The sequence below is a fragment of the Gavialis gangeticus genome, unplaced genomic scaffold (genome assembly GCF_001723915.1).
Source record: "Gavialis gangeticus isolate Ggan-Ray unplaced genomic scaffold, GavGan_comp1, whole genome shotgun sequence".
Classification (NCBI taxonomy): domain Eukaryota; kingdom Metazoa; phylum Chordata; order Crocodylia; family Gavialidae; genus Gavialis; species Gavialis gangeticus.
In genome coordinates, this window is record NW_017729025.1 from 141,950,708 (window position 1) to 141,962,410 (window position 11,703).

The 11,703-nt window shown below is 45.3% G+C and overlaps 1 protein-coding gene across 3 annotated transcripts in view; it reads right to left on the reverse strand.

Moving 5' to 3' along the window:
• The window catches only part of ABCC8 (ATP binding cassette subfamily C member 8), a 194,658-nt gene that overhangs the window by 151,349 nt on the left and 31,606 nt on the right, over nucleotides 1-11,703 (reverse strand). For all 3 annotated transcript variants that reach the window (XM_019519667.1, XM_019519666.1, XM_019519665.1), the window contains exons 5-6: nucleotides 10,092-10,334; nucleotides 9,387-9,575 (exon numbers count right to left, since the gene is read on the reverse strand). In XM_019519667.1, the coding sequence (XP_019375212.1) occupies nucleotides 9,387-9,575; nucleotides 10,092-10,334 (432 nt within the window). The remainder of the gene's footprint in view (nucleotides 1-9,386; nucleotides 9,576-10,091; nucleotides 10,335-11,703) is intronic.

Below are 11,703 nucleotides of genomic sequence, written 5' to 3' on the forward strand. Positions count from 1 at the left end.
GACAAGGTCCGGTTAGCCCTGCCAACCGTGACCTCGCATTGTCGGCCCATGTTCATCTTGGAGTCAATAATGACTCCAAGATCCCTTTCTGCCTCCGTGCTCTCAAGAAGGGAGTTTCCCATTCTATAAGTGTGCTGCTGGTTTCTACTGCCTAAGTGCAGTAGAAACATGCAGGAGCTACTTCTCTAGCAGCTGCCAGAGACCAAGTGCCCTGCTGGCTCCAGCTCTGAGCTTATATAGCCCAAAACCTGCCTCTTTCCAACCATGTGACTCCTGCAGGAGTTACTCAGTTACCTCCTTATGCAGTTGCCCCACAGCTGGAGAGCTCTGCTGACTAAGCAGAGCTCCCTGGACAGGCTGCTTTAGCCTTAAAGGAGCAGGCACCTTTTAGTGCCCTGCTACACTGGTACAGTACATGGGTGCAATCTGGTAGATCTTTGGCAGCTTTCCTTACATGCTAAGTTACACCACTGTTTTCTTCTTAAGCACTATGGGCCAAATTCTCTAGAGTTATGTCAACAGAGGAATTGCATCCTTTTTTTTCCCCAAAGGGGCAGGACATCATCCTTTAAATATAGCTATTGAAATAAAACTATTTTAAACCACATGCATACTTCACAGCCTCCTTAAGATATTTATTACAATGATGTTAAAAATAAAAATACCCCAGGCAAAATCTAGGCATTTTATATAATCAGTGAGTTTCATCCAGCAAGATACTGAGCATTCAGGCCCTGATATAGAGCACCTGATACTTTATAGTATCAAGCTCCATCATTGTTGGATTTCCTTTTCATAATTTTGTGGATTTTCTGTATAATTTGCTCATATTACTTAATTTGTAATTTCTAGCAGGCACGTATTCTACTGACAGAACAAGCAGCTGTCATGTTGTCAGGGTTTTTCCGCTAGTGCTAGATGATGAATAGACATACAAGTTAATGTCATGAGAATAGTTCAAAAGATGAACACTTAATACTGAAACTGGAATTATAAAACAAACATGACTATGAATTTTAAAAGTTGAACCACTGTGACAGGCTGTGGTACTTAAAAAAAACACTACTTATGCTGCCCAGGATATCCATGAGGTCTCAAAACTTTGACCCCATTACTGTTTGTCTCTATCTTAAAGCACTAGAAAGATAAAGCAAACAATATATATTTTCCTAACAGGTAGTTGCTTCAACCAGCTTTTAGAATCTTCTGATTGGGTTTGCATTTTGCCGTGTAAGGCAAAAAGAAAAAAAGGGGGAAAAGAAAAAGAAAAATTAAAACCATAGACGGGCTGATGATGAAAATATATGGGTCCATGTGAGCTTCAAAAAGTTTTCTACAGATATGCTGAATACAATTTCATAAATACATACCACTGTTAGAAAGCAACAAAGGTTGGTTCAGTGCAGCCTCTCTCCAGCTGACCCTTTAGGCAGGTAAACGTCAACTTAGAGGACACTTAACTATCTCTGAATGCAGATGAAGCAAGTTTGACAGATAGTGACAAGTTCTGCATCAGCACAAAAAAAAATCCTTCTACCTCCACCACATACAGCAACACTCAACGCAATATAATACAAAAGCTTTGTTCACAGTTGTAGCAGGCACTAGGGTGCTTGCTAATGGCAATGGTGATTCGGGCTTAGCCGCCAGTCAACAGGGCAGCATAGCTGGCGGTTGCTAAGGCAACCGATTGGGTCAGCTGACCGGAAGGGGGCAGGGCCTGGCCTTCATAAACAGAGAAGGCTGAGGCCAGAGTCAGTTCCCCTCTGGCAGCCTGAGCAACTGGAGCTCTGCTGCAGAGCCGAGCCGAGCCGGGCAGCCTGACCGCCTGAGCATCTACATGTTGGTATGGGGTGGAGAGAACCCTGATAGGGAGGTAGGAAGGAGAGCCAGGGTGGTGCAGAAGTTATGTTACAGCCAGGAGGCTTATTTTGTGTTATAGCCGGTTGGCTCATGGCTTTGTGTTTTCTGTTTGTTATTGTTACACCAGAGGACCGGGAGAGGCTGTAGGGGTTGGAGAAGGCCTCAGGGGAGCTCCCCAGTAGCGTGGGGGTTCCTAGTGCCCTGGGAGGGCACACCAATCGGGTGCCAGAGAGGGCACCACAGTTTGGCGCCAAGGCGGTGCTGTGTTTGGGGGTGTTGTGACCCCGGCCCCGTGTGGGCAGTATCTGGAGAAGCCCAGTGGGGCGTGTGACCCTGAGGAGGGGGTCTTGGGGGCCAGGCACGGCTACAGCCACCTGAGCCCCGACCGCGGAAAGCGCGGGAAACGAAACCCCAGTGTAGGGTGATTATCAGGACGAGCCCAGGGGGCATAAGACCCAGGAAAGGGGTCTGGGGCCAGGTAAGCCCAAGGCCGCCTGAGCCCCGAGCGCAAGCATAGGCCCGAGAGCGGGCCGGGGAGCGCGAGAAGCGCAAGCATAGGCCCGAGAGCGGGCCGGGGAGCGCGAGAAGCGCAAGCATAGGCCCGAGAGCGGGCCGGGGAGCGCGAGAACATTGCGGCGAGCCCTAGGGAGGGGTGTCCAAGCAAGAAGCCCTGGAGAGGGCATGTGCGCAAGTAGAAGCCCCAGGGGAGGGAGTGTACACGGAGAAGCCCCAGGAGGGGGCACGTATAAGATTAGAGAGCCTAGTGAGGGCGGATGACTATAGCCCGGTGAGGGCCAGTCCAAGATTGGGGAGCCCGGTGAGGGCGGGCGTACAACCATAGCCTGGTGAGGGCGAGCATGGGAGTGAGGAGCCTGGTGAGGGCGCGTATAGGATTACAGAACCCGGTGAGGGCGCGTATAAGATTAGAGAGCCCGGTGAGGGCGGGCATATGAGTAAGACGCCTGAAAGGGGCTGGTAAGGAAGAGTCGAGACACGATAATGTCCGGAACACCTGAGAGGCTTGGGGCGTGGTATTGGGGTGGAAGGAGCCACGTGACGCCCATTGGGATAGGGCACCAGAATCTAGTCGCAAAGAGCAGGGACCAGAAGGGCAACGACACCGAGTCCAAGGGGTCGAGTAAGGCAGCCTCCCATTAATCTATTAGAGCCATCAAAGTCGTGGCGGGCGAGATAGAGGGTGCGTTCGAGACCCGACTTGGCACGGTAGGGGCGCCAGGAGAGATCACGGCTGCTCCTGGGTCCCCGCCCCATGACAACAGTATAATACAAAATCTTACTTAGAAGTTCTTACTCCCTTTCCTTTATCTCCCCCCTTATAAAAAACCCAACTTCAATTATAAATCTAAGCATGTGTTGAGCTGTAGCAAAACCCCCAGTTTTTCTTTTTCTTTATTTTAAAATGCATTCCCTCCCCTTCCCCAACCATTTCTGACTTTTTCCCTCCCTCTCTATTCCCTATTGATAAGTATAAGTAAGCTAAGATGTAGGATAAGCTTTAACATTTTATTTCAGGTAGTAAGTTTTATTTTTCTCTCCCCTCTTTGCAAATAAGTGCCCTGCTACTTTGATATAGATATCCACTGTTTTATAAGTGATAATTATTATGTTTGTATTGATTTTATTACTGGTTTTATATTGTGTGATTACTGTTTTAGACTTATGTAAGTTAGCATAAGTCAACTCAAGTTTCCATCTTGTAATGTCAAGCCTCCATCTTATCCCCATGCCCGGTTGTGTAACCTATGACTCATAGTACCCCTCCTATGTAACCTGGTTCCTGAATGAATGGGGATGAATGAGGGTGCTTGAGAGACAATGGCAGTAGGTCTAAAAATAGCTCCCTCTGAATGACCAAACCATCAACACCAATACCTGGACCAATGACCCAGCCCTTGGAACCACCCTCAGCATTCAAGAAACAAAAGATGAGGCAACCTACCATTATGCCAAGGCTGCACATGCTCAGTAAGAACACCTGGAGCCCTCTGGAACAGGACTGACATGACCTGGACAGGCCCTCCCCATAGGAGATCAGAGGTAGTCTGCCCCATAAAAAGGGGTAGTGAAGACTGACTCTTTGGGATGCCCTCTATCAGCACCATGCCACACCACCTATCCACCCAGAGGTCCTGCTGGCCACCCCGCTCTGGACAACACCTACTGGACAAAGACCCCTCTCCAGCCTGGATAGGTAGCTATCACCCACATTCCCTCTTCAACCAAGGACTTGGACTCTGTTTCTCTTCCCTACCTGGACTCCAACCCTTCCACTGAGTCTCTTTCTCTTGCTGCCATTGTGCATGCGTGTGTGTGTGTGTGTGTGGTCTGTTTAATAAACCTGTTATTTTGAAACCCCGAGTTGGGTTTTTGTCTGTTTCCTGACTGGTTCCTCCTTGCCACCACTTATCTGTGCCCCCCACAATATATCAGCTGTCTGCCTCAGTTTCCAGCCCCAGTCTACCTTAAGTAACCCCAACCCTCAGGTCCTTAGCCAGCTTCTTTCTAGTCCACCGGTTCTAATCCTAGTTCTGGCAATTTTCACTCCCTACTCTTTAACTCTCTCTCACCTTAACCTTCCCCCAAGTATCCCAGGTACCCCAAACACATACATACACACTGTACCATCCAAGTTAGGAACCTACCTCTGTGTATGTGTAGGTGGGCTATATGTGTGTGAACTGGTGAGTGTGTGTATGTGTCATTGTGTGCATGACATACGAATTAGTGATCTGTGTATGTGTACTGAGTGTGTGGGTATGGACAATTGATTTTTGTCTAACTTTTAGGGTGTATAGTGTATGTGTTTGAATTGGTGATAGGTATGCATGTGCCTAGGCTGGTTTGGATGTGTATGTGCCCGAGTTGGTAGTACGTGTGTGTGTATGCACCTAATTGATTTGTGTGTTTGTATATGTGCAATTGTGTCACACCCTCCTGTCTAACAGTGCAATATTGAGATTCTGAGAATTGGCCTGACCCCACAGGGCAACAGAGCCTAAATAATTTCTACTCTTGCTGAGCTGGCAATAAATATCACTAGCTGCATCTACACAAGACATTTACTGTGGAGCTGCCAAATTAACTCCATAGTAAATGTCTCCATGTCTACACATGTGCCCCTATTAGGGCACACAAAACTAATAAACTCCAGAGCAGGCTGCTTCTTGTACATAAAAGCACGAGCCTGCTCAGGAGTTTTTTTTATGCACAGCAGTTCATGTGTAGATACCGCCTGGCTGGCTGGGATGAGGATGCTTCAGTGCAGGGTCTGTATGCTGGCTAGCTCCACCCTGAAGCAGCCTTGTGCCGTAGCCAGACCCATCACACTGAGCCCAGTCAGAGCAGCCCTGGGCTGCTGCCAGCTGGAACTGCTCTGACCAGGCTCAATGTGCTGTGCACAAATAAACTCTGGAGCAATATACTCCAGAGCAGGGGTAGGCAAACCCCAGCACATGTGCCAGAGTATGGCACGTGAAGGCATTTTGCTTGGCATGCATGCCTCAGGGCAGACAGTGGGGAAGAGGCTGGGGTTGCACTGCCACAACAAAGATCAGGCCCCCTGTGGCTGCCCCATCACCCACCCCGGCACACCAGCATCTTACAAGTTGAGGTTGTGGGTGTTTCTGACACTCTGCCCAAAAATGTTGCTGACCCCTGCTCCAGTTTTTTGCTCCAGGTACATGTTCAAACGGTGCACCCAGGAGCAAAAAATTCCGGGGCAATAAGCTCTGGAGTTTATTTGTGCCCATTAATTGCACATGTAGATGTGTCCATTGTGTATTACACTTTAGGCCATATCTTGATCTCAGGTGCAACAGCAAAAATGAGGAGTAACTTCAAACAGCCAATACAGGTTCAAACGCAGTGTGTGCATCTACACAAGATGCTACTGCACAATGGTTACTGCTCATTTATTTAGTACTTGTATAATCAAGTACTAAATAAAACAGCAGTAACCAAAGTTACTGGGCAGTAGTGCCAGTGGATGCCTTCTTAGTAAAACTACTGCACAGTAGCCTAATAATACTGCACAGTAGAAATTAGCACTGTTTGCACTATGATGTGCTACTGTGCAGTATTATTCAGCTACTGCACAGTTAGCATCTTGTGCAGACATGCCCACTGAAGACAATTAATTTATTCTAGACTGTCCCTATTAATCAGAGGTCAGAATACAGCCCTTCAAAAACAAACTTTTCCCCCACATTTTATTTTCATGGGATTGTGTTTTATATGGGTTTTTCATCTTGTTTCTCCACAACACCAACTTTTCTTATGCTCCTAGAAGCAAATGATTAACAAGGTAATTTTTTCCTTAACCTAAAGATGTAATTTTCCTAGCAACAGAAAATTTGTAAAGGCTTTTTCAGAACAACCCAGGTATTCATCCAGACTCTATGCACAATGGTTTGTTGGCACACAGCTTCAACTGAACAACTGAATACCTGCTAATAAGACATTTCATATCATTTAGCCGAAGCTCACAACATTTTGTTTACTGTTGAAGTCAAATCCAATTTTTTAGCAGGAAACCTATTTAAAATGTAACCCCAAAGAACCAGAACACTTCTCGGGGTAATTGTATCAAAAGTAAAATACTATCTTGGTTTTATTCACGGTCCATGATGAGCTGATTCATTTTTTCCAATTTCTTTTCAGATGCTGGAGTTGAAAACTCAATGGATATTTGCAAATTACTTAATTAAACAGTGTTCACTACATTTTTAGAAAAAGGCTCACATGGGTTTTCCCATATTTCATCATAACCACCTCACTAAAAAATCTAGAGGTCTCATCTTGGCCTATGCTATGCCCCCCCTGTATCAGGGTAGAGGGCGAAAGAACTAATACCTAATAATGGATATCTCAGGATAGCTCACTGTGGATCTCCAGGTAGAAATGTCAGCATAATCAAATATATAGGTAATTCTTTCACAGCCTTCTCTTCCCCTGCTTCTGAGCTGAGGAGGGGCTATGACTAGACAGGATTGTAGTTCAGTGATCCCCAACTGGTTTAAACTGGAACAGTCCTGAGACTGCCACTTGGGCAAATCCAATGTGAATGGCAAGACAGCAAGATGGCAGGAAAGCTTGGAAATTCAGTCTTCACTGCTAGTCCCCTGAGTTCTCTATAGGAAGAGCTCTAACTGAAATATGTGAGAAGTTAAACACTGCAGTTTCCAAGTATAAGAATAAAGGCCACAAGATAACTAATCAATGATGGATGGATGGATGGATAATTATTTTTCAGATCGAAACCTTTGTTAAAAATTTCCCCCAACACATTCAATGTATCTTTATACTGTACCTTCACTTTTCCCCCCAAAACCAAGTGATGGAAATTGGGATATACATTATATGTGAGACAAATTGATCCCTATGAGTCCAGAAATTTAGCAGCAGGAGAATAATGGCAGCATTAATTGCCACAGCTCTGAATGTGATGGCAATTAACACTCCCCCCATTCCTCAGCTTCCAAATGCCTGGATAAATGGGGAGCCCTTCTGCTTGGCCGACATGGCCCTACATACCAAACTGGGTTGGTACATGGAGCTCATCCATAGCCAACACTGGCACACTAGGTCAGACCCAATATATGGCCCTGGAGCTGCCATGCCAGATCAGGCCTCAGTTGCTGCTCTACATCTGGCATGTCAGATCAGACCTGGCATACCGGATCAAGCCAGGACATGGGGTCAGTCCATGGGCCCCATGTGGTGATCAGGGCTGGCAGCAGGCTCTGGAACAAACTCAGCTCCATATCTTCTACACTATCCAAGGTAAGATCTTTTTTTCTTCATGCTACCTTTAAATAACAGGAGGCATGTTACATTTAAGGGCAGGTATATGCAAGGAAATATACTCTGAGTCAGCTCCAAAGTACACTGAAGTCAACTGTAGTCTTTCATTCACATCAGTGGGCTTTGAACAACGTCTCTTGCAACAAACAACAGTGTATTAAAATATCAGAGAATAGTAAACTATAGTAATTTATTTCCTATATTGGAACAAATCTGACTTGTCTTAGAATAAGAAAATGTTTATTGTACATTTCGTTCTGAGACCACTCAAGACTGAAGTCTATTTTTTCTTGGATTTCATTCTCTTGAAGAGCATCCTTTTTGAATCAGTCCACATTGACCTTTCAAATATGATCTCCCTGAAGACACTGATGGAAATTCTTTGTCACAGCTAAATAAGTTTTTCCTTTTCTGCTATGATGAAAGCTTAGTGCTGCTTTTAGTCATTTCAGACAGCCCACAGCTTTTTTTTTTAATGAAAAGCTGAGCCGCTCAAAAGTGCACTTCATCCCTCTCAGACTGTAAATTCTACATTACAGCTATTGTAGCTTCAGTTCACAAAAGCATTTAGTTACATGCTTAAATTTATCCCTATTCAGGGATTGACATTCAAGGAATTATGCATGTAGTAAAAGCAATATCTTTAATAGGGAGGCTTTCCTGAATCAAGAAGCCTTCTTAGGACCATGAATAATGCCTGGCACATTCTGGGCATTACCCGAGTAAAAATAATAATATTAAACAACGACATTCAAAGTAAGCGTTCAAAAATATACTACGAAGTAATGTTCTTTATGGATAAGTACACACAGTCAAAAAGCCTGAGGCTGAATTGATTCAATCTTTCCAGGTTTCTGTAAACTGCCTACATAGTCAGGTGATCACCCAATTTTCTGGCTCAGGCAGGGGGAGTAAAGCCCCCACAGTGGGCTTCCCCGCAGCCAGGACAATCACCCAGCTACACCCCCTCCTCAGCTAGCAGGCCACCCGAGAAGGGAGTGAGGGGGGACAGCCCCCCCCCCAAACATCTCTGGACCTTCAGCTAGGCTGGGCCGACATGGGAGGAAGCCCACAGTGGAGGCCATTTCCTCTCCCCCCTCCCCTGCCCCCCCCGTTGGCCTGCCAGCTGGGGAAAGTACATAGCAAGGTGACTACCCCAGCTCCTGACTTGGGTGCGGGGAGTAAAGCCCCCATTGTGAGCTTTCCCAGGCCAATTCCCCCAGTAGAGGGGGTGGCAGGGCCAGGGGAATCCATCAGGATTGGGCTGCCAGGGATCTTACAGCTGGGGCAGAGCTGCCTTGCTCTGCTGAAGCAGAGAGCACAGCCCATGGCTGCACAGCATTCTGGGATGCTGGAGGATTGTGAGTTAAGTTGAATTGGGAGGGGATCTGGGACAGAAGTTCCATAAACCGGGTTGATCTAAATCAGTTAAGTCTGATACTACAGCCATCAAGGTTTATTTTAAACCAGTTTCAGCTAGTTTGAAAGTGGTTTAAGTGCACTGAACTTCTGTTCCGTTACAGGTTTAAACTGGTTCCTGATCACTTAAAACTGGTTTATGTGTAGCTTCTCTCCTTAGTTTAAAGGTTAGGGACTAACCAATGCACAGTTACTTAAGGCCTGACCCAAAACCTACTGAACTCAATGGAAATACTCACAAGAACTATAGATCAGATTCATTAAGATATTCTAAATGGTACCTGTGAATGGCTGGGTCTATCCGTGTTTCCAACATGGTGAACAATCCCGAAGATGCAAAGTGGACCGGCAAATCCAAGCAAGTCTGCGAGAATACGGAATGTGCTGCTGAGAATTAGTGGCTTCCCAAACGCAGAGCAGAGAGCACACCAAATTGACTTGGATCCTTGGGGATATTGAGATCTTTTGTTCTGTCCAGAATTTTAAAAAAGCACATAAATATTACCCATAAATAATTTTTGTTATATTAAATTCAAATTGAGGATACTTTGCAGGTATTTTTCAAAGTCTGATTTCCTTCCAACGCTCATTATCAGCTCCTGGTAATTGGTCCTGGCTGAATAATTTGCCATTCTTGCATTTCCCTTGGAGTAGAGAATTAACTGGCATTTACTGTACTGCCCTAGAAGGAGCACTGAAAAGCAGAGTTCTACCCACTGCTATACAGTTTCATGGGATAAGTTTGTTTGTAGTAGCAAACTTGGCCTCCACGTGGAAAGATGGAGCCACGGTAATCTTTCTTCTCCCCCTTCCAGCCACCAATGGAGTAGGGTAGAGGTGGTATCTGCCTATCCTTTACCTCAAAGACAGAAATCTTTCAAAGCCCTCCCAAAGGTTGCACACGAATAAATGAGGGAGGCTCTTCATTACATGCCATCCCCCTGGTTTCAGATTCTTACTGGGAAGAATTCCACACTTTTTCATACCTTTTGTGCTTCAAAAGCCTCATTAAGGAGAACATAATTGGTCAGAGCTCTCATAGCAATAGGCAGCTTGCCTATGGTTTTCATGTCTATTGGCTTTTTATGGGCAGTCTTGATGAAGGTGTTCATCCACCAGTATGTTCCTTTGGAGAGCAAATTCACAAACGGCTGAAGAAATCTGACTCCAAGGTCCTGGAGATCCTCAGGAGGCTTTACTTCTTTGGGATTTTTGAAGAAAACATATCTCTGAAATCGCACAAAGAATCACAGTAAACACAGAGAAAAGAGAAGAGAAAATAAATATTTACGGAACGTGATACTGAGGGAAAAGACAGGAATACACAACCACCGAGTAAAAGACTTGGACTTTCAAAGGAGCCAAGTTAAATGAGCTGCCAAATCTGAACCAAATTCAATCCAATCTTCTTAAATGCTTTCCAAAATTCTGGCCAAAAAAGTAACATTTATATAACACTATTTTGCCAGTTCTGTAAAATGCTCATTAAAAAGGTTTGAGTTTGCATCAAAAGCCATTGAAGTTGGACTGGATTTGATACTACCAAGTATTTCTCCTATTTAAATCAATAAAAGACCCAGAACCTAGACAGATGTTTCCTGCTCTCAATATTCTGAATATGGAACATATAATAAAGCAGTAATATGCTCATCATAATAAAGGAGTAATATGCTTATTATATGCAGTATATTTAATAATGGGCTCAGCTAGTACTAGGGATTCCTGTTCAAATGCAGATTAAAAAATGGCCCGTTATTATTTCTTCATACTCTAACTTCTCAGCTATTTGGTAACATGGGATGTAATACACTGTGTTGAACTGTAATTGTGCAGTTTACTCTGTCAATTAGATATCCTTGGAACTGAAAAAGGATATAGACTTGACCTGAATTCAATGGGTGCATCTACATGAGACAATTACTGCAGAGTTGCTTAATTAGCTCCACAGTAAACATCTTGTGTCTGTGCGCTGTTACTAGCATGGAGGAAGCTAATTAACTCTGCAGCAGGACAGTACCTGTAAATCCTACAGCAGTGCATGTGTAGCTGTTGGAGGGGCTGGCTGGGGCATGATGATACTTCAGTGCAGGGGCTGCCTGCCAGCTAGACTTGCAATGGAGCACCCTCATGCCCCAGGCAGCCCCTCTGCAGCATGTTGAGCTGGCTTAGAGCAGCCCTGGGCTGCTAACTCCCTGGGCCCCTGACCAGGTTGTGGGGGGCTGCTGCTCCAACCTGGCTAAAAGCACTGTGGCCCCAGATGCATGTGCAAATGGTGTGCCTGGGAGCAATAAACTCTGGTGTGACATGCACCAGTTTATTGCTGCCCATTAACTGCACATGTAGATGAGCCCACTGGCTGTGTCTGCACAAGATGCTGACTGCACAGTTGTTACTTCGCAGCCATTTAGTACTTGCATACACAAGTACTAAATGACTGCACAGTAACCAGAGTTACTGCTTAGTAGCACCCCAGAATGGCTTTTTGGTGACACTGACTGCACAGTAGCTCATTACTATTGCGCAGTAGCTTGTTACTACTGCACAACAGCATTGTGTCATGCTTCATGCCATGTAATGTTACTGCATGGTAGTAATGAG